Source organism: Culex quinquefasciatus, chromosome 2, assembly GCF_015732765.1.
Source record: "Culex quinquefasciatus strain JHB chromosome 2, VPISU_Cqui_1.0_pri_paternal, whole genome shotgun sequence".
Classification (NCBI taxonomy): domain Eukaryota; kingdom Metazoa; phylum Arthropoda; class Insecta; order Diptera; family Culicidae; genus Culex; species Culex quinquefasciatus.
The window spans coordinates 179611009-179634897 of NC_051862.1; the positions used below are offsets into that span (position 1 = coordinate 179611009).

The window sequence follows — 23889 nt, forward strand, 5'->3', positions numbered from 1 at the left end:
ATGAGAAGAATTGAAAGCATTCCCATTAGAAATGAGAACACACGAAGAATTCGAACAACAATGCCAACGGTCGTTACCACTCGCCTAGGGTGGCTCCTCAGACCATTCACCTTCCCAAAAACCGTCCAACTCCAAGCGAAACTTACTTGAGGATACCGTGGAGATTTTCCCTTAATACTCTTAAAAAAGTGGAGCATCAACACTTCCCGTCTTCCAATTCCCTTTCCTTGTCCCTGGTGCGCGGTGGAGATGGGAGCGGCCGGCAATGGACGGCTGCCATGGTGGTGAGAATCTGGTTCAGGTGGAATTGGTTCTATTCCCAATTATCGATTCCTAGGCAACTTGGGCTTAGACAATCATCACATCACATGGCGAAAATCCAGTCTGCAATCCGCTAAAATCACCGTCTCCTAGCGAAGCGAAGCGAAGCGAACAGCTGCCAAATTTGTATGGAAAATTATATGGACAAACTTATGATGCAAAATGGCTTCTTTGGACATACCGAAGGCACCAAAAAAGTTTCAGTCGGATTAAAAAATACAAAAATTAAAAGTGAAGAAAAAAGACCGAATTCGTTGAGAATTGCTCAAATATGGAATCGGTTGTACCCGACCCTCTCCGATCTCAATGAAACTGTGTATGTCTATAGACAATGTTATCCTATGCTCATATAAACCACTTTTTTGTGCCAGTAGCACCCGAGAATGACATTTGAAAAAGGCCTAAGTTATTCTAACAATTTTGTAAATCGTAATTTGAATATTGCTGTATCTCGTAGATGTTGCTTCGCATCAAAAAGTAGTCAAACACTTATAGGAAATTGAACGAGCTTCCTGAAAAAATACACTGAAAGAAAAAATAACTGCACTTCTATGTAATTTTAGGATTTTTTAAGTTCAATGGTAAAATCACGATTTTTTTCGTTCAAAATTTTTGTGAAAGGAGAGTAAGGTGTTGGAAAAAGCCTCACGAAAATTGCAGGATATTTTGTCTCTTCTAAAAAAAATCATGTATTGAACTTGTCTTTTTGAAAAGTGGTCTAAATGTATTTTTTTAACCCGATTGTGGGAATTGATTTACCAGACAATTTTTGATTAATGTCTCCATACTGACCATTGTTCAATCCTTGGAAAGATACACAGATTTTTGAAATAAAAATGTTGAAAAAATAGGGGTTTTGGCTATTTCTGTATAACAGACTAGATTTTTCAGTCTCGTAAATATTTTTTTATTTTTGATGTAAGCTAATTTACTATCCAGGTTACTATCATCGACTGAACTACACTAAAATAAATATCTGTTTTCAGTTATGAGAAATTAAATGGCCAAAAAAACACCAAAAATTGATCAAATCCCATATTTTTTCAACATTTTTATTTTAAAAACCGCTGTTTCTTCCCAAGGAATGGAAGGATTGGACTTGGGACAGTGGTCAATTATAAAATTATCTGGAGAATCGATTCCCGAAATCGGTTTTTGAAAACAATTTGACGTTTAGACCACGTTTATAAATACAGTTTCAAACAAACCATCCTGCATTTTTCGTGAAGATTTTTCATCTTGGGCTATTTTTACAAAAATTTTGGAAAAAAATTAGTGACATAACCTTAACATTTTGCCATTAAGTAAGCCATTGAGTAAGTTTACTCAAAAAACCTCATAGAAGTAACGTGATATTTTCCCCGTCTAATTTACGGCTTCCACGTTTCATTACAATCGGAGAAGAAGGAGTAACCAAAATTACATGAAAAAATCCAGTTATAAGCTGGAATTGCTCTACAACATTGTTTTTAAGGATAAGCTTGTACAAAGCTTCAGAAAGCTCAAATATTTTCCCTTTACTGTCCAAATTATGTTTGTTTCAAATTTTTTTATTATTCCCCTTTTCAAAATGTCATTTTGAGTGACTTTTGTTTTACGAAAAACTTTAATTCTCTTTTTTTTATATTTTTCTTCTGTTATTTTCAGTATTTTAATTTGAATTTATCTTGTTAAGTTTATGTTTATTTCTGATAGTATTAGGATTTTGTACAACCTCCTACCATAATCATTTGCCTATCTAGTTTTTTGACGTTTTTTATGGTACCTTTTATTTTTTTTGCTTGTTCTTCACATTTTTTTCTATAGAACGATACCATTTTCATTTAAATTGTAAAAAAATGCGTAGAGGCATATTCTGGTACACTATAAAAAATTACTGCATACTTATTTTTACATAATATAGAAGAAATGTTTGTGAAAAAAACAGCCAAAGTTGACACCAGAAAAAAAACATTTTTCAAAACGTAGACAAAGTCACATAAAACAAATCAAACTTCCCAACAGTCAATTGTCTTTAATTTTAAGTACGCGTTTTTCTAATGCTTTTTAAAGATCCAATGTTGAGAAAATCTGCAAGGAACGACCTCGCGAACAAAAAAAAAATCAATGTAATTTGTGTTTAATGATTCAGTTCTCTGCTACTTTTTTTTTAATGTAGAATGTATAATCTAAAAGATTAAATTGTGTCGAAATACTTATACAAAGCGTAGCTTAAATAAAGACCAAACAAAAATAATCCGACATAACTCACCAAACCTCAGTTTTCGCCGAGCCTAATGAAATAATTCGTCGTGTAGGCCGTACGTGCACCACCGCCATTCCCCAGAAGAAGAACACGATAATTTAATTTGCCTCGTTATTCTTTGTGACGAGACGTAATTAGTGGATTTCGATGATGCTGGGCGACAAGGACAAAGTCGGCGGCCTAAAAGACCGGCAAAATTTGCCTATGCAGCTCGCCACAGGAGGAACCGGGATTTAAGTGCTGTCACCGGGACTAATTTTCTCATTTTCTCTTGCCTCGAATCAGACCGCACCAAGTTTCCCGGATGACATCATAATAATTGAGAATTGTCCACTCGCAGTCATGTTATTATTGCATTATATTATTAAGTTGGAGGGAATTTCTCACGTCTCCCAAGATTTCTTTATTCTTAGAGTAAATTCATGAGTTTTTTTTCTTATCGTCAGGATTTTATAAGCAAACTAAATGGTATATAATAGTTCGATTTGCATTTTCTACGTCCATTTATCTATGTCACTGTCATCCCACCGGGAGACGGCTCCCCGTGTGCCACACGAGAGCTGAATATTTAATTGGATGAACATTGTTTTAAATGGTAATGCTGAATTATGCAGATTATGACTCCTGTCTCTGTTGGCTCTTCTCTGCTGTACGTGTGAATGAATTAGTCCCGGTGTGATGAACGTTATATAAGCGAACTGGGGGAAGCTTTCCTGCCCTAAGTCAACTCAAGTGTGGTTGGTCGTGAATTTAATCTGGTCAGTTGAGCAAACTTAGCTGGGGTTCGTTAAATCTTACAAACTGGGAAAGAAACGGAAAATTTATATTTTTTTTGCATACTTTGTATATATAAATTAAATTTAGCCACTTGATCTGCCACCAAAATGGCAAACCCACAAGAATAACCCACTCAGATGTGTCCATCAAATTAATCAATTAGTTGAACCCCGGTGTGGGTGTCAAATGAGCACAATTTATTAAGCCCAGACTCGACAACAAGTTATTTTCGCGTGTGCAAAAACACTGCCAGCCGGCCGCAAAAAAGGGAAAACTTTTTCCCACTGCACCATGATTCGTGCTGCCGCAATCAAATCGTGTTCGGTTCCGTGACCGGCGGTAATCATTTCCGCCCGGGTTGTTCACTCCTGGTGGCAAGATGGGGATTTTCGGATTGCAGTAATTATGACAATTCCGGGTGGGCGGATTCTCGTTTAATAGGATTGTTTTTATTTTTTCTTCCTCGAAATAAATTAAAATAATCACATTTTTACACCGTCACTTCGTCCCACTGTTTTTCTTCGTTTACTGATTTCTGTGTGTGTGTGTTTTTTTGAGTGTGTGTGTTGTCACTTATTGGCTAGACAATAAATAATTTAAATACTAGTAACAATAATAAATTAATCTTAACAATGACTCCAAATCACATCCACATATCTATGTTGCGTTGTAGATAAATTATTGCAATTTGTTCCCTAAAACGTAACTACACCTAGTACAATGTTTTCGCTCGTGATTCATCATCCACCTCGCGCACGCACTCTTGCTCCTTGAAGGAACCTCACAATTCGATCGTTTAATAATTACACACCCATTCACAGTCGCAGTCATTCATCCTCGAAAAAAACCTTCACCTTCAAATCGAACCACACGTCGATTCCCACGCGCGCGCGCAACCGCAACAATTACAAACTAATTCAACTGTTTTGGAAACAAGGCGTCTAAAAGATGGAAAGGAAACTTTAGAAGTCACAGAGTAGAATAGTAGGTCCTAGAGCACCCTTGTTAGAACTTCACCCCGGGTCCCTCATTTGACGCCGGTGACACTCCGCAGCCACGGTTTGTAGAACGTCGTCCGCATGTACACGCCGGGCAGGTACGGAGCGGCGCACCGGATCCCGTGGGACACCGTGCCGACCAGCTCGTAGCGACCGTCCGGGCGTTGCAGCACCAGCGGGCCACCGCTGTCACCCTGTGGGGGGGAGAAATGGAAAAATTTTAATTAAAAATTCGCGTTTGCACCTTCACAGCCTTTGTAGTAGTTTTTATTAGGAATCATTGTTATTAGAAAATTGAATTATTTTTTTTCTCTGAATAACATCGTTTTAATATTATCATTATAAATAGCAGTATGCGTATGAGTTGAAATATTACGTTATTGTCTTCGTTTCTAATTTATCCAGAGGAGAGTGGAAAAACTTGATTGGGGGGGGGGGGGAAACACTGCTCTCTAGCCTTTATCTCGTCAGATTTATGGAAACATCTCTTTGTCGTTGTTAAAAATTGTCAAAAAATAATTGTAAAAAACAAATAACAAATTCAAACATTGCTTAAATTGAAATAAATCTATTAGAAAAACTGTTGAAACCCCCATTCAAAGATTACATTTACAAAAAAAAAAAATATTGCTAAGAATAACATACATATTATGAAGTTATTTTTTCCAAAAAAAGTTGGTTGTCTTTGGTCATGGCCAACCGCGGCAGACACGAACGACTGAACAAAGAGAAACGTAAAGTGTAACTTTTTTATAACATTTTTCGTTAAATCGCGGTAACTCGTGATGGTTACAAGCAAACCTCTTTATGTTTATATATCACTTATTTTTTCTAAAAAGTTAGAAAAAACATGAAATTTTAAAATGAAAAATGTTGTTCTAAATTAAAAAATGACTCATTTGGGTTAATGTAAATTTCAAAAGAACATTAAATTTCCCTCAAAAGAAATGTTCCAAGAAATTAGACATTTGAGTAACGGAAAACGGCAGAGTTTTTAAAACTTTTTTCTGTTTTTTTTTCGATGAAAAATACGTTTTTTTGAATGTTGAGTACTCCAAATCGGGCGTCCAATTTTACATGAAAGTCTTTTTGACACCAAATTTCCATCTCATCACAATTTCAGGCTGCAAATTATTGAAAAACATGTATTTTTTCGCATGTTCATTAATTGAAGGGGTCGTACAGCCCCTCCGTCACGAGATATCAAAAAACTGACCTCGGATTCCTGATCAGGGACAAGAATAACCCCTAAGGACAAAGTTTCACCATCAAAATCACATTTTTTTGTAGTTTTTGTCTCCCCGCTTGAAAATTTCCACAAAAAATCAGGAGATAAAAAAATAATTATTGATAAAAAATCAAATCTTCATTGAAAAACAACGTAAGTTGATTGTAAACCATTTGAAATTCAATGCTATACTTGTGTTTTCCATTAATAATCAAACTAACACTTTTAATCTCCTTCAGCGATGAAAGAATCATCATCAAAAGAAAATCTTTTGATGTTCATCAAAAGACAAAATCGATAGAGAATATAGCTCTGTTACATCACGCACGCAAGATCGCTGAAAATAATCTCAAAAAATCATCATCTGGATTATTAGGCGGAACACCGATTTCACTACTACACTTGCAGATGTAAGCTCACACATCTTATTATGACCTGTCACTTTCGTTGTTTAACAATGTTTGTAAACAAAACGAAATTAATTAATTCAACGGGTGCTAAAAATCAGAAAAATATATGCTGATTGATTTTCATCGAAAAGTTCGGGAGCGATTTTCTTTTGCGAGTTTCGCTTCCTCTCTCTTTCGAGGGTGAAAAAAGTTTGCAAATGACAGATTTTTTGCGATTATATAATCACTTATCTCTTTACAAATTTTGATTTTAGAGGCCACAGATCTGAAAAAAGACAACTTTACGATTTGTTTTAAATTATAAACTCATTGATATTATGCTAGTTTGTGACAGAAGTATAACTTTAGTAATGTTTAAAGCAGTTTGTAAAACATTTTGTTTTTTTTTTTAAATATATAGCTTGCATTTGACACTCTCCTTCGTTAGCCTCAACCAGAGCAGAGGGACAAAAAAAAAAAACAATTGCCTAAATTATTGAAAAAATCATAATCATTATGTTTCAATCAAAATCATTATATTCAATTTGTGAAATGTGTTATCAAAATTTGTACCAAAAAGGTCGAACGCAGCATTTCCAGGTGTAAACAATCAGTATTTTTAATTTATATTTCTTTCCGGTTTCAAAAAGCCCAAAATCTGTAACACAAACTTTTTTAAATTGATTATTTTCAAAATTTTAGCTGTTTCATCAATGATTCAAGCGGTATATTGCATGAAAAATAAAAAAAATCAAAAAAGTTCAAAAGATTAGTTTAGAGTATCAAAATTGAAAAGATATCTTATGAAAGATAGATAATACGAAAAACTATCAAAAATTTAAAATATATGGGTTCTGGTCTACACAGAAAAAAAATGTTCATCAGGAAATGGTGACAGATTTTGTGGCAAAAGAAATGTGTGATATAACATCAGGAATTGTCGTTAGTTTTTGATGAATATTCATCAGGTTTACATTTTTACAATTTTTTTTAGTAATATTATTAAAAAAATGAGTAATATTCAACCAACCAAACTTTCAACATTCCAAAATTCAACTTTTTTTGCTGTGTATGCATTGTACATCAATTGCAGAAAAAGCTGATTTTATATCTTTGGCTTGGTTTTATACGCAATAATAATAATGGGTACGGAAAATATGAAATTCATATTTAAATTAAATTCACTGCGTTTTAACATGAGAGAACCCTCAAAAGACTTTTATTTTGTTTATCCGTAGTCGAAAGAAAATTTACGTTTATTTTTGTTGAGCAAAATACTTTAATTGGTATTCTTGTTTTGGTTTTACTTTATTCATATGCAAATATTTTTCAAAGTGCAAAGTTAAAAGAAACTAAATTTAAAACTTCAAGCCTACTTTTACAAATTTGGAAACTTTATACAATGTTACTGGTTCGATTATGTTAAACATTTGTTATTAATGAATTTTTGAAAATATTTTCTTCCTTTAGGTCTGTGCTCCAGAGATTCGCATTTTCATAAAATGCCAAAATGCCAAGTTTGATAAAAAATACAAAAATTAACGTATTACATTGTTTTCTTGATAGTTCACAATCGATTGCACAACCTTTTTACAACTCAAAAAATGATTTTGATTGCAAATTTGTTTTTGCACCATGTTTTTTTGAGAAATTTTTAAGAGTTTTAACAAATTACGTTATGTAACAAAGATATTATTTGTTTTTATTCACATAAAAAGGAATTAATCTTTGAGAAAACAAATTTCTCAACTTTTAACCTCAATGTTAACAATATTGAATTCGTTTTGACACTTAATTAAGTATGAGTCTTAATATCACACTTCCGTGGTATTAACAATTCAAAAGTATGATGTTGCCTTTGAAAAATATTTTATAAAATGTTAGTTTTGATAGATTTTTTTAAACCTATTCAAAAATGTAATTGTTGTAATATTGGACAATTTTCTATGATGGCAGATATAAAATCATTATTTTAATGAAATTCGAAGATTTTGATTAACATTATTGATGATTCCCTTTTAGTTTGTTTTGCATCGAACAACTTCCCAAAGTGTTGATCAATCCTCTCAAGTTTGCTAATAAAATCATCGTGGCAAACTCAAGGGTCGTTTAATTAGTTTGTAGGTCCCATGACCGCAGCACTCTTCATCATCATCACTCTCAACTGTTATGGAAAAAACAGACAACTTTTAATAAGATAATTTCCAAAGTTCATACCGGTTGATTGTTCCCCTAACGAGAAAATCACAAACCCACAATGCCCTGATGGCATCGTCATAACCTTTCGTTTCGGAATGCTATTTTCGAACCAGACTGACAGAATCGATAATTTTAATTACAAAGATAAATATTTTCACGGCTCAAACGGTTTGCCTTCTGGGGGAGGACATTTTGATTGGGAAGGTGCCAATTCTGTGAGTTTTTTTTGCAGATTTTTTTTGTTGAAAAGAAGTTATTATTACAGCCGCTGTGAGGACAACGCGCAGTTTGATTGTTGGTTTATCAATTTTGTCAAAAAATGTGTTGATTGTAAAAGCAATTAAAATTTCTTGATTGAAAATTTCAACGCCAATAAATTTTATTAAGTTGTCTCAGCAATTTGAATATACCACGATGTTGACAAGACTGAATTTTATACATAAATAACGAGGAACCTCTCCATTGCTGCCATTGCACCCTTGGGAAAATGTTAATTGAATTACATCCAATCTGTAGCACCAGCTGCAAAGCGCAAATTGAAAATGCCAGCTCAATAATTCATTTGCACCTTTGACCCTTCAGTATAGTGTTGAAACTCTGTCATATTGCAATGTTTGATGATTTTGTTGAAAGATTGTGCATTCGAAGAAAATGTAATATTTAACATTGTTCTACAAATTTTGCTCCAAATTTTTCAACTGTGTTTTCCAATGAAAAATCGATGACCAACGCTCCTTTCCTGCAAAATTTACTATGTACTCTCTGGTACGAACAAAACTCACCTCGCACGAATCTCGCTTGCCGTTCGCGTAGCCAGCACAAACGAACGACGACAGGATCTTCTTGTTGTGGCCAGCCATGTGGAACATCTCCTGGCAGACGCTGTTCTCTATCACTGGGACCTGTGGTGGTGAGGTGGGGTGGGGTGGGAGGAAGGTAATTTTATTAGAAAAGGATACTTTGTTGTCGTGTGTGCATAAAGTGAGTCAATATTTTATCTAATCTAGTTTGATATTGATAGGAAGTATTGAAAAATATAAATTTGAATATCTTGTGAAAAACATTATATAAAGCAATTTTGTTGCGAAAAACATGACACTTTAGAGTATTCAAACAACTCTATTATCGAAGTTTTCATAGTAATTGTTAATTATTTTGTGAAACTTTTCAAAATATGTTGAAAACTACTTCTTGAAGTAATTTAAGCACTTCTCTACTTGTATTTAATTCATTCTTTTGTTTTTCAAGAAAAAAAAAGTTGGTTAAATACTGCTAACTAAAAACCTTAAAAATATGCAAAAGATTTAAATGTAATTTTATCGAGATCAAAACCAACTACTCACCTGCACTTCCTGTAGCACCGACGGCACACCGCCACCGTACGTTAACCGGCCCCAGCCGGTCACGGTGGCCATTCGTCCGGTAAAGTCCGCCTCGTCGGATGGCATGCAAATTGGCACTGGAAAACAAGAAAATGGAGACGTTATTAATAACCCTTAACGACGATTTCTCCTCCCGTTTGCAATTACGTGACTCCCTGATAATGAAATTCGCTCTAAATAGAAGGAGAAAAAAACAAACAGACTCGATTTATCACAGGTCTTGTTTGTTAAATGCAAAGCTTGGATATTGCAAATTTAATCCGAGCTGGCAGCTTGTCACGGTGTAATTTATGCTTTCGGGTTAAGGTGTAACGGGGAAAAGGGGAAGCAAAGTTGGTAAAGTTTCAACCATTCTTGCGAGAAAACAGGTGCTCTCAATTGGTTGAGCTAACTTTGTCCGGTTGGGTTGAGATTTATGGGTGGTGCGGTTTTTGGGTTGAATTCGGTGGAGTTTGTGGGAATTTCGAGCCAAATCAGTAAGGCATGAATGGTTTAAAATTGAATCTAACTTGGAATTTAACAGAGAAAATAGAAGCTTAAGCTAAGAACCAATTTTAAGCACACTAATCGAAACTAATCAAATCAAAACTAATCAAATCTAATGAAGTCTAATCAAATCTATTGAAATCTAATCAAATAAAATCTAATCAAATCTAATCAAATCTAATCAAATCTAATCAAATCTAATCAAATCTAATCAAATCTAATCAAATCTAATCAAATCTAATCAAATCTAATCAAATCTAATCAAATCTAATCAAATCTAATCAAATCTAATCAAATCTAATCAAATCTAATCAAATCTAATCAAATCTAATCAAATCTAATCAAATCTAATCAAATCTAATCAAATCTAATCAAATCAAATCAAATCTAATCAAATCTAATCAAATCTAATCAAATCTAATCAAATCTAATCAAATCTAATCAAATCTAATCAAATCAAATCAAATCTAATCAAATCTAATCAAATCTAATCAAATCTAATCAAATCTAATCAAATCTAATCAAATCTAATCAAATCTAATCAAATCTAATCAAATCTAATCAAATCTAATCAAATCTAATCAAATCTAATCAAATCTAATCAAATCTAATCAAATCCGGGACCGTGGTGTAGGGGTAAGCGTGATTGCCTCTCACCCAGTCGGCCTGGGTTCGATCCCAGACGGTCCCGGTGGCATTTTTCGAGACGAGATTTGTCTGATCACGCCTTCCTTCGGACGGGAAGTAAATGTTGGCCCCGGACTAACCTAAAGGTTAGGTCGTTAGCTCAGTCCAGGTGTAGGAGTCGTCTTCCTGGGTCCTGCCTCGGTGGAGTCGCTTGTAGGCAGTTGGACTAACAATCCAAAGGTCGTCAGTTCGAATCCCGGGGTGGATGGAAGCTATAGTGTAAAAAGAGGTTTGCAATTGCCTCAACTATCAAGCCTTCGGACTAGAGGTGGGCAAAAAAAGAGCGAGCCGCTCAAAGAGCCGGTTCATTAAAAAGAGCGAACGAACCATGGCTCATAAAAAAAGAACCGCGGTTCTTTTTTAAACTCCGGTCTTTTGAAAAAATCGTTCCAAAATTTGTTTTTTGAGAATTGAAAATTCAATTTCAAATATTTCAATGATTATAAAAAAAGTACTTTTCAACTACTTCAAAATAAAAACGGCATGTTAATGAGGAGCTATTTTCAGAGCTGAATCGTCATATTTCATTGGGGAGACTATAGCAACTTTCTCATCAATATATATTGAAAGGCTCTCAATAGCATTGATGTAAATCTTTGAACACCACTTAAAAGTTTTCAAGCATATATATTCAGTTTCCTGCTGTTTTTTTTAAATTTCAAAAGTTTATGAATTTTTAAAACAAAATGAAGAAACTTTTAATTGTATTCATCGTACATTGAAGTATTACCCGATTACAAATTTGAGCATTTAAATTTGCTTAACTTGTAAATTATTATCAAAAATCTACTATATAGCTTAAGGAAAAAATAATAAAATAAAAAACAGCGTTTATAAACATTATCGATCAAATCAGAATGTAGAAAAGAGTTAACAGAACATTTTCTCTTAATAAAATATCAGCATTATTTCAAAGTTCGCAGAAATAAACGCCATTTTAAAATTAATAGCAATTTTTCCAAAGTCCTAGATTTAAGTTTGGATGCGATTCAATCATTCAAACGTTAAGGTTCAAGTAGAAATTTTGACATAGAGATAGCCAAGACCTATGATTTTTTAAGGGCATCTTTTAATTTTTAGTTATTTTTTTAAATAATTTATATAAATCCAATGTGAAATAGCTTTAAAAATCATATCATTCTTAAAAAATATCCTTTTTTTATCAATGTCTTGAAAAAGAGCGAAAGAGCCGTTCAAAAGAGCGGCTCTTTTTAATGAGCGAACGAAAATGAGCGGCTCCTAAAAAAGAGCGATTTTGCCCACCTCTACTTCGGACACATAGTTTCGAGTAAGAATCTCGTTATCGAGAACGCCAAGGCAATGCTGTAGAGCGAATAATTTGATTTTGATTTCAAATCTAATCAAAACTAATCAAATCTAATCAAATTTAATCAAATCTAATCAAATCTAATCAAATCTAATCAAATCTAATCAAATCTAATCAAATCTAATCCCTGGAGAATGCATTAGGTTAGATTAATACCTTTTATGTCTAGACTGCTAACGATAAACGTGACCGTTTGGGTCAGGCCAACTGCGTAAAGTTTACCGCAAAGATGATTCGTTGAACTGGTTTGAGTTTGAACTCAGTTCTTAATCTTCACAGGAGGAAGCAACATTGGACAACATATGCTGACTACCGTTTTCAGATCACCAACTCACCTATGTGAACATCGTAGTGGATCGGGCTCTCCAGCTCCAGAATGGCGAGGTCGTTCTCGAAGGTGGCCGCGTCGTACTGCCGGTGCACGATCACCCGCTTCACGTTCTTCGTCACCGATCGGCGCGCCTCCAGGTCGCTCGAGATGTCAAACTCCCCAAACACCGCCACCAGCGAGGCCAGGAAGCTAGAAACGAGAATCGAAAGAAAAATCCCAAGTGGTTAGAGGAACTGACCGGTTGATACGAGGTGGAGGCGGAGAAGGCATTACCCTGGCTGACAATGGGCAGCCGTTATGACGTATTCGTTCGTGATGAGCACGCCGCCGCACTTGTTCTTGGTGAACAGTCCAAGCCAGGTCGACTCGCGGACCAGCACCTGCCAGGGCCACTCGCCAAACTTGGCCGCCTTGCCGCCGACCACGCGCGCACTCTTCATCAGTGGCCGCTGACCGCAAACTATTTTGGGATGAAAGTGAGGGTTAGAACAAGATTCTACCAAGATGACGCTTGCGCCTTCGGCTTACGTATTTTCCGCGACCCCTGCAGATCCTGGCCCGTCTCGTTGGTCTCCTCGCCGACGTCCTCGTCCTCTTCCTCCTCCTCCTCGACGACGTTCTCCTCCTCGTCGATGATCTCGTCCTCCGGGGCCGGTGTCGTGGTGGTGGTGCTCGTCGTCGTCGTCGTCGGTCGCTTCGTGGTACGCTTCGTCGCCTATAAGACCGGAGGGGGTGGGTGACGTTTCTTGAACTGAGAGAGACAAAACGCCACCTTGATCCTGGGGGACCTTCGGGGGGAAACGGTTGAGGGGGGTGGGAGTGGGGGACGGTACTTACCTTGGTGGGTTTGCGGGTTGTGGTCACCGTCACGGGTTCGGTGTCGGCGAGCGTCGGTCGGCTGGTGGGCTTCTTCGTTCCGGAAGGCTTCTTCGAGGTGGATGTCCGCACGGGCTTCTTGGTGGTGGATGCGGGCTTGGAGACCGTGGTTGGTGGTCGCTCGACGTCGGCGGATGGTTTCGAGACTACGCTGGTTGGGGGCTTTGGTCGGGTTGAGGTTGCTGAGCTGGATGGTTTCGGCTTGGAGCTGGAGGGTTTGGCTGGTTTCGTTGGGCTGGCGTTGGACAGCGATGTGGTTTGCACTGGTTTGGAAGATGATGAGGTGGAGGGTTTGGTGGAGTTGCTGGGCCGTTTCTTGGATGGTTTCTTCGATGGCTTCGGCGATGGTCGTAGGGTTGTGGAGGCAGCATCCTGCTGGATGACGGAAGGCTTCGTGGTCGTTGGTTTCTTGACGCCGGTCGATGAGGATGACGTTCCGTTGGAAGGCTTCTTGCTGCCGCTTGGTCGCTTCTTCTTCTTCTTGGTCACTGGCTTGCTCGTGGAACTGGTAAGTTTGACTCTCTCCGTGGTGGTTGTAGCTTCAGTGGTGGTTGTAGTCGTGCTCAACGTAAGGTTCTTCCGCTCCTTCAAGATGGCTTCCAGTTCATCAAAGTTTCCGTTGAACGTGGCGACAATCTTGTTGACCAGCATGTTGACCTTGTCCTCGTCCTTGAAGTTGTCGTTCTGGATCTTGGTCATGTTGGTCATCATGGTCGAGTCGGTGAGGTTGAGGTTGGGGTTGCGCACCGGCGGGAAGTTGTTGATGTCATCGGGGGTGGTGTAGAGTTCGTTCTTGATAGTCGACGATTCGATCGGCTGCGCGGCGATGTAGATCTGACTGGGTTGAACGTTCGGTGGGATGCGGTTCATGGACGGGTAGCCGGCCGTTGGTCCGTACGGGGAGTACGTGGATGAAGCGAAGCTGTTGAGCATCTGGCTGTTGTCGACAAGGGTGTAGATGGCAGTGGATGAGACCGTGGGTCTGGCGCCGGGTCGTTTGGTGACTCCGAAGTAGCCTTCATCTTCGAAGTCGGCCAGCGAAGACACGTACACTGGTGGTGGGGTATTTTCGTAGAATCCTGGCCGTTGGTTGCCAATGGGACTGGTGAGCTTCTGGTTCCACGTGCTGGATGTTACGAGTCCGGGTACGGGTTTCGGAGTGATGTGAACGGTTGGGGACGGGTTGTCCGATGCGCTGGAGATGTGGACGTAGTTTACGTTGGCCAGCGCTGGCGGGGACTGGTGGGACAGTGTGGACGATTGGACGATGTATTCCGGGAGTTGGATGGTGGAGGAAACGGGACGCTGCTTGGTGGGCGTCACTTTCTTGGTGGGTTGAACAGTAGAGACTGCAACAGGCGCTGCAGGTGGTCCAGTAGAGACAGTGTAGTATCCGGATGAAACGGCATGCTCGCCTTCGCTAGTGATGAGGACGGGCCGCTGAGATGGCGGCGGTCCAGCTGTGATGACAATTTTGTTGGGTGGTGGACGAACGGTCGATACGGCGACAGCTGGTTCGTTTTGCGTAACAGCCGTCGTACCGTATCCGTTCGTCAGTAAGGTAGCTTGGACTACAACCGGTTCCAGAATGGGCCGTCTCGTAGGCTTTGGACTGTACACGTAGCTGGTCGAAGGGACCTTAGTGGATAGCTGGGTGGTTGGTGGGCTTGTTTTTTGGGGTTTCGTGATGTAGAAGCTAGTCGGACCGTACTTGTCGTAGTCGATCGACGAGGTCGCGTACGTAACTGCGGCGGAAGTCGTGTCGGGGGCGGTCGGTTCAGCACTGGTCGTACTGGGAGCTGTCGTGCTTGTCGTCGTGGTGGTCGTCGAAACAGTCGTCGTGAGGATTGCGTCTTGCTTGGTCTCCTCGTCGTCCGTATCGTACTGAGGTCCAAGGTTCGTTTCGTTCAGCATCAGTATGATCGAGTTGATCGAGTGAATGTTGTTAACCGAAACGGTCGGCTTCGAGGTTTGGTTCTCGCTATCTTTGGAGTCACTAGAAATGGTATGTACAAGTACGTATTTGTTTGGTTCGGTTGCTTGCGTTGGCTTAGGTTTAGGTTTGAACTGGGGCTTTGGAGGGGTGATTCTGATTGGTTTCTCTGTGGTCAGCACCTCCGTGGCGATTTCTTCGACGTCGAAATCGGCAGGATTGGCGTAACTTTGGTCGACAGCACCGTTTTCGTTGATCAGCACCGTTTCGGCTTCCGGATGGGTAATGTCGCTGTGGTCAAACAGTTGATTCTCCTGGTAGATCTGATTCGCAATGATCTGCACTCCGGTTGAGGTTATGTCCGTGCTCGACTCGTAACTTGGCGCGGAAGGGGCCGTATTCGAGTCCGACACTTCATCATTGTAAGCGTTCAACGAGGTAGGAATCTCCGAACTGTACACATTGTGGTTATTAATCTGCACAAAGGAAACATCCTCCTGAATCGGTGGTGGTGGCACGGTCGTAGCAATTTCAATCTCTTCCGACTTAATATTAGACGTCGACGGTGAGTACACCGAAACGGCTCCATTCGCCATCTCGTACTTGTGCGAGTTCAAGCTGTTCAGCACGATATCCTCGTCCAGATCATCGTTCGTAATATAATTATTATGCAACTTGTCAAACACCGGCTTCTTCCGCTTGATCTTCAACGGAGCGCTCGTCGACCCGTTGCCATCCTTGCTCGGAGACTCCTCCAGCCTAACCGGCTCGTACGACACCATCGGATTGTACCCCGAAGCACTCAACTGGCTGCCAAACTTTTCGTACTGGCTGGCAATCGCCGAACTCAGCGGAGACTGCGACGTGCTGTCCGCCTCGTCGACGTTCGTGTAGTTGATCATCTCCAGCAGCGAGTCCGTCGAGGCGGCCACCTCGTTCGACAGCGGCAACTCGCAGCACGTCCCGAACAGGAACCCGTCCATGCAGGCGCCCACGACCTCGCCCTGCCGCTGGAAGCACTCGTGGTTGAACATGCAGATCGTCGGTCCGCGCCGCTCCGAGTCACGCTTCAGCAGGGACCGCGTGGCGTTGCAAAACTTAGGCGTTATCCGGTACCCGCCAAAGAGCTTTCGGCTATCTGGAAAGGAGACAAAAGCAAACAAATTAGCCCTCATTAGCGTTCAATTAAGCAGGGAGACACAGCAAATTGAATGAAAGTGACGTAAATTTCACTTTATCAATTGAGCTAAGCAAGCTTTAACGGCTTCTTTGGGGAGCGCTCATCCAAATTTAATATTCGCTGCTCGCGTTTAGGCCTCGAATGGAGTGAAAAATGCATGGCGGGAGCAGAAAGTTCTACCAGCAGCACAAGATTGGTGGAACGTGCCTGGAATGCCCAAAGTGGATGATGTTTTTTTGCTCATCTTCGGTGGGTGATAAAATGCAAAAGTACACAGCTGGGATTTGAGGCACGGAAATACTGGATAAGTGATGTAAAATTGAAGAAATATCTTATAAATGTTTCATGTGAAATATCCATGATGCTGTGTTTTAATTATGGCAACATTGGACATTGAGTCAGGGGGTGAAATTATGACATTTAATCATATCAACAACAACGATCATTTTCACCCCTTCAATTTCCGTGCTTTGACACACTATCCCGTGGACCCGGAAGCCAAAAATCCATAACCCTCCAGGCGTGGGCAGACCACGTTGGTCCTCTCTCCATCCAAACCATCCATCCTTCGCTACTACCACCCGCAACGCCAGTTCCGAGAACGACCCTCCGGAAAAAGGCCGCATTTATTCCGTGGAGTAAAATTAGCCTTGAAATAAAATTCAATTGACATACGTTGCTTTTATTGGATTGTGGATCGTTCTCCGAAAAGAAAGCTCCTTCTCTTGATTGCACTGCGGTTGTCTTTTTTCACTCCGGTTTCCCTTTTGAGGAGAAGGTGAGGAAAATTTGGGCGGGAAAATCGAAACCGTCACGACCGGTGGAGGTCGATGGGGAGCGCGATTTTCGCGTGATTTGCCGAGATGTCGTAAAGAGGAAAAGTTTGTCATTGCACGTCGTCGCAGGTCTTTTTTTTTCGGTAGGTATGCTAATGCGGCGATGCTGAGCGTTATTGCGGTGGTGCTTTTCCACTCCGTGCGCGGTGGAAAATTGGACGGAGCCGAAAAAGGTGTAATTTTGAATTGCCTTACTTTTGGGAAAATTATGGGAGGGTGGGGGGAAGGGAGGGACCTCTCCCTCCCACTCGAAATGGAGGGTGTGCTAATGTAACTTTGATTATTATTACGTGATTATCAGTTCACCGCTGGGTGCTCGATATTTTAGTGGGTTAAATTGGATCAGTGTACGTGACAGCGATGGGAATGATTATTTGTGTTTGCGTTTATTTAAAGTTGGCGATTTGCAAAATCGACAGATATTGTAGTCATTTATTTGAATTATGGCAGGTCTATGAGCACCTTTAGAAATGATTTGATAATTTTATTTTTCCTAAAATTCTGCTTTTGAATGTAGATTCATTCATCACAATTTTAGATCATTGGTTGACTTACAAATTAAAACTTTAAATTCAAAATTTGATAATGTTTCGAAAATTAGGAGAGGCTGCGGAAATAGATAGATTTTTTTTTTCAAATAGGTATTCAATTTCAAACATAACTATTTGGTATAATAGGCAATAATTTCGTGCTTGAAGGGAAATTGAAGGTGTCACTACTCAGTATCACAACTATCAGTCGTGTAAAATAGAGCCTCTGGGGTGACTTTATCCACTTATCCGCACATTACTGGAACCAACCAGAGTTTTAATATATTTATTTAGTTTAGCAAAGAGTCTTGACTTTGATTTGACTATGTGATGTAAGTGCCATTAAGAAGAAAAGCATTTTAAATTAACCGAATTGAGTAAATCAAAATAATTTCTTATTTCAAAAGTTTGCTCGAAAGACAAAAGGTCGAAAGACATAAGGTCGAATGGACAAAAAGTCGAAAGTTGACAAAAGGTCGAATGGACAAAACGGCGAAAGGACAAAAGGTCGAATTTGAAAAAATAAAACAAATAATTATAATTATAAACGTCTAAAAAAATCATGAAAAAAATATTTTCTTACAAACAAGTTTCATTTTTTTCTGTGAGTTAATCCTTGATTTATCCATCCTTTTAGTAATGATCTTTTTTTAAATAAACAAAATAACTTCCAAACCATTTTTTAAGAAGATTTCCATTCTTTCAAACATGAGCAGTCCTTCCAAAATAAGTTCGACTTCAAAAATATTTTTCAAGTTTTTTTTTTAAACAACCTTTTCTTGTTTGTAGTTATATTTTTTTGAGTATTTCCATTCCTTTAAACATGAGCAGTTCTTTGAAAAAAGAAGTTTGACTTTTTAAATATTTTGAAGGCTTTTCATTCTTTTTTAAAACAACTTTTTCATAATTGTCGTAATATTTTTGTGAGCTTTTAATTTTTTTTTAACATGAGCAGTGCATTAAAAAAAATTCGGCTTCCTAACTATTTTTTAAGCTGATATTTTATTTTTAAAAATAAAATTTTCTTGTTTGTCGTAACATTTTCCACTTCCATTCTTTCAAAAATGAGCAGTTCTTTCAAAAAAAAAAAAAGCTCAACTTTTATGATATTTTTAAAGTTTTTTTTTATAAACTGAACAACCTATTACGACAGTATGTTTTTGAGAGTTTGTCCATTCTTTCAAACATCAGTTGTTCTTCAAAAAAAAAAAAAAATTCTAAAATATTTTTTTAGTTCTTATTTTTAATATGGGTCATTCCATCTCAACTGTGCACGAAAAAGTGCAAATTTGAAAATTACCCTCTCCGATCCTGCTCAAATTTGGCAGGGCTGTTGATACTATCAAAACATGCAAGAATCCCGAATTTCATCCAAATCGGACCACCCCCTCCATTTTTTTACCTCCCAAAAAATTCGACTTTTTGGCGATTTTTGACCAAACCTCCTAGTTTCAAACGGCGATAGCTCAGGAACCACAAATCTTAGAAGGTCGGTCTTAGACTCAAATTTGAAGGAAATTGGACGTGGAATTCATTTCCGTGATCAAAATGTTGATTAATTTATTTTTTCTACCTGTATTGCGCAATTGAAAACTTTAAACGGCCGTATCTCAAAACACCCCAACTTATTTTTTTTATTTGACCTCACCATTGTGTTCCCCGGCCAATTTTACATAAGAATCGCCTATCGACAGAAATGAATATGTTTCGTTCCAGAGATATCGAATTTTAAAGTTTTGTGTTTTCGAGATAACCTACATCAGCTTCATTCGCCGCATCTGCTAGAAGCACACAGGCGGGCTTATCAATAACTGCTACCTGGTTTTCTGGGAGATGATTAATTTAATTTATATTTTTACTTTTTTATGCAAATTTTTATTCAAGTGGCTTTTTTATAATTTTTATGCACCGTTTTTTTATGTGTTGCTAACCGTTTTAGAGTACCTCCGAGGCCATGACTAGGGCCTTTATTATGGGCGGTAGCAAAATAGTGCCATTCAGCAAAAACCCCAAAACCTGCTTTATTATTATTTTTATTATAGTATATTATTGACACTTTACCATAATTTGGCAAATCTGATTCATGGTTTAAAAGATTGATCATATTAAGTCAATTTTTATATTGTGAGCCAGCTCCATTTGATTAAAAGATAATTTTGGTCAAGGTACATTTAATTAAAAAAAATCCTTATACGTGAGGACAGCAGCCGTATTGTGTTCCAAGAATCCAAGAATGATAGAAGAAAAAAAACACTGTTGTTCGGACGGTGTCGAAATCATCGCAACTAAATTTGGGTAATTTGCCGCTTTGCAGCAGATCAAACTTTGTGATTTTCTTACATTTTAAAGTTTTATACTTTCCAGAAATCCTTTTCCTACTCCTTGTGATCGTCCTTCACTAGAGTACAACGAATCAACAAATTTTATTCATTTTGATTCATATTTTACTCAATAATGTATCGTGCACTTATTGTTCAGTGTTACTAACAAGATTAATTGCATTTTCCTCTCGCTCCGTCGGAATCCAATTCTGCCCTTTATTGTGTGTCGTAATTCGTCGCCATCGTGCTAACTTGTCGTACGTGCATTTTGGGCCAAATTGAGTTAAGAACGCCATTTTGTGCAGCTCACAATGCCTCACCTTTTGACCTTCACAGATCCCCAAAATTCGATTTCAATCCTGAGATATTCAACAAAAACCGAAAAAACTCCGTGCATTTTTGTCACTTTACATATGAAAGTAGTTTCAATCTTGTCGTGCTATCTTGTCACTCCATGAAAATTGATGTAAGTGCGACAAAAAGCCAAAGGGATTTCAGGCCAGGAATGTCAGGATATGCGTTTGACGCACGTACAAGCTAGACTACCGTAAACATTTGTAATTATAACTCGGGACTCCAGCAACCAACTTCAACCAAACTTCGGGGCAATGCACAAAATGGTCAGCCAAACAAAACGTGTTTGTTATTGTTAACATTGCGTGCTTTCGTTTTTGTTTATTCGAGGTCAAACTTTAAAACGCGTTTTTCTCGGAACGTCAAAATGGCGGGTGCGACATGATAGCACGACGACGTCGAATTGCTCTGTCCTGTGGGTTAACACAGAAATTCACTTCATTCATTTTTTTGAGCAGATAAATATTCGCGGTTAAACTCCAGTTTCCTACAGTGTTATACAGTTAATTTTTGCCCAATTTGATAAAGATTATTTATGATGAAATATTATTTCAATAAAATACCAGGTAGCAATTATTGATAAGCCCGCCTGTGTGCTTCTAGCAGATGCGGCGAATGAAGCTGATGTAGGTAATCTCGAAAACACAAAACTTTAAAATTCGATATCTCTGGAACGAAACATATTCATTTCTGTCGATAGGCGATTCTTAAGTAAAATTGGCCGGGGAACACAATGGTGAGGTCGAATAAAAAAAATAAGTTTGGGTGTTTTGAGATACGGCCAAATAAAGTTTTTAATTGCGCAATACAGATAGAAAAAATAAATTAATCAACATTTTGATCACGGAAATGGATTCTACGTCCAATTTCCTTCAAAATTGAGTCTAAGACCGACCTTCTAAGATTTGTGGTTCCTGAGCTATCGCCGTTTGAAACTAGGAGGTTTGGTCAAAAATCGCCAAAAAGTCGAATTTTTGGGGAGGTACAAAAATAGTGGGGGTGGTCCGATTTGGATGAAATTCGGGATTCTTGCATGTTTTGATAGTATCAACAGCCCTGCCAAATTTGAGCAGGATCGGAGAGGGTAATTTTCAAATGCTGTTCCGCTTCAGATGGAATGACCCATATTGTAACCTATTCTTGTTTTTCAACATATTTTTGTGAGTTTTTCCATTCTTTCAAACATGAGCTGTTCTTTAAAAAAAAAAAGTTCAATTTCTATGATATTTTTAAAGTTTTTTTTTTATTAAACAACCTATTCTTTATTGTCGTAATGTTTTTGAGAGTTTTTCCATTCTTTCAAACATGAGATGTTCTTCCAAAAAAATAGTTCGACTTCTAAAATATTTCTAAAGTTTTTATTTTATTTTTAAAAACCTATTTTTGGCTGTAGCAATGATTTTTTGAATTTTTCCATTCTTTCAAATATCAGCGGTTCTTTTTTTTAAATACTGCTTCTTAAATATTTTGTAAGTTTATATTTGATTTATAAAAATCGTTGGAATATTTTGGAGAGTTTTAAATTCTTTCAAATTACAATTTAAATAGTTTCGGAAAATGAAAAAGTTTTTTTTTTATATTGTTGCAAGTTTTCTATCCTATTTCAATCTATCATTCATGGTAACAATAGATCCTTAGAAAATTCTGTCTTCAAAAACACAGCCGTATATATAAAAAGACGATCGTATTTATTTATATTTATAAAGATAAACAAAGATATACAAAAAAGTTGAGTTGAGGGTGGTTGAGATTTCCAAAAAAGTGTCTATGTCCACGAAACAAATTTGTGGTAGCTTTTTTAGCGAATAAGAAACAATAAAAATTAAAACAAAACTTTAAAATCATATTAATTTTTAAAATGGTAATTTGGACCTTTTTTCAACCTTTTGTCGGATTTAGAAAAGGTAAATCCTTAAAACAGGATTTGAAAAAGCAAAGCAATCCACTTTAACGACCCCCGGGTCTTTTGTGGTCTCTGTTGCAAGTTTCTGCTCATTTCTAGGCGTCCGAAGGTTATGTGTGGTGAGTCACTCAAAACCTCTTTTACGCAAATGGACCGACGTTTTACTTCCCCATCCGATAGAAGGAAAACAGGATTTGAGTAGGAGTTTAAAACATCACATGATTGTTTCATTTGAGTCTCACAGGTACTCTTCCCATTTTTTTAAAGCCCTCGTTTCATATTTTAATAATTACCAGCAAGGTTGTTAAAATATCAAAATATCAGCTCTCAGCAACTACAACTATTCCACCTGAATAATCATGCCTCAAATACAACTGCTCTTCTCTCCTCATTGAAATTCTCAGCGCCGAACAGAGCCGAACACGTTTTCGTGTTTACCCACTCGCGATTGACATTTTCCTTTTCTCTCTCATTCCCGTTTCCACGATCACCCTACCGCAACAGCGTTTAACCACAAAAGCCGCCACAAAACCAGTTTCTCAAACGCAGTTTAACGGGACGTCATGCGTGGTCGGCTCCTAATCGCCATCTCGCGTTCTCTCATTGCAGTTTTCAGAGAGATTGAGAGACTCAGTGGTGAGAGCGCATAGTCGAGGAAAAGAGTAGGAGTGATAGAGAGAGAATGACATCGCTGGGAATCACAATACACAAGAAGAGATCTCACAAGCTATAGTGACGGCTGCTATACTCTCGGATGCAGAGATAATCTATTGATAGCTTTTCCATCACTCATTTGCAACACTGATTACCAGTCACTTTTTCTAACCGACAATTTTCATGGTGTTTATCTGTTAATTCATAAATAATTTATCTCAATGAAATTAAAATTTTGAAAGTTTAAAAATGTTAAATTATTTTTATTGATTTTTATTACAATTGCTTTGTTTTTTTTTGTATGTGTGGAGGAAATTCTCAAAATCATACAGTTTTTATCAGTTCGCATGATTGATCGGGTTCCTGTGAAATCCATTTCAATGTTTATTGATTGGTTGTGCAAACGAATTCTACTTAAAAGCTATGAATATTTGTTCTGAGTTTTCCTCGTTCTACCCAAAATAGCAAGAATCAAATCAAGCGTACAAATTGGCACTGTTTCGTCTCAGTTTGGAAATGTGGGATGAAAGGTTGTGATGATTTTCTCAGTAACCATCACCCCCACTTTGTTTTTGTATACTTACATTCGAAATGATATCCAGCTTCACAGTGTGCCGCACAAACTTTTTAATGGCACCCCATCCGGTGTAATTATTTTCGCAAGTTTATTCGAGTGAACTTCCATGCTGTCCCGTATCCAGACTGAGTGGGTCGTCTTCTCCGGATGAAAAACTTCCTAATTGACCCGTTTTCCAATTACCCATCATATGTGGGTCCTTGTTTGTGAGTGTAAGTGGAAGTGTGTGTATTTGTTCTCCCGGTCAGGCTTTTCGCAGAATCCAACACGGTGAATTCCAGAACGAGAAAGCTTCGTCCCTTTTGTCATTTTCCACACACACATTACAGATGAAAGCTTTTTGAGCAAGTGTGTA

At 38.1% G+C, this 23889-nt stretch overlaps 1 protein-coding gene across 1 annotated transcript; it reads right to left on the reverse strand.

Moving 5' to 3' along the window:
* Positions 1-3807: 3807 nt before the first annotated feature.
* Positions 3808-23872, reverse strand: LOC6036993 (serine protease filzig). Its single transcript, XM_038257111.1, has 8 exons — positions 23542-23872; positions 13208-16317; positions 12899-13085; positions 12644-12830; positions 12375-12559; positions 9501-9616; positions 8940-9059; positions 3808-4535 (listed from the first exon to the last, which is right to left on the reverse strand). The coding sequence occupies exons 2-8, from the start codon at positions 16211-16213 to the stop codon at positions 4371-4373; spliced, it is 3966 nt and encodes a 1321-aa protein (XP_038113039.1). The 5' UTR covers positions 16214-16317; positions 23542-23872; the 3' UTR covers positions 3808-4370.
* Between the last annotated feature and the right edge of the window lie 17 nt (positions 23873-23889).

Coding starts and splice junctions, on each gene's coding strand:
- LOC6036993 (XM_038257111.1), bottom strand. CDS start 16,213: ATGTTCAACCACGAGTGCTTCCAGCGGCAGGGCGAGGTCGTGGGCGCC. Junction 13,086..13,207: donor CAACCCGCAAACCCACCAAG/GTAAGTACCGTC, acceptor CCGGTCTTATAG/GCGACGAAGCGTACCACGAA. Junction 9,060..9,500: donor CGGTGCTACAGGAAGTGCAG/GTGAGTAGTTGG, acceptor TCACCACCACAG/GTCCCAGTGATAGAGAACAG.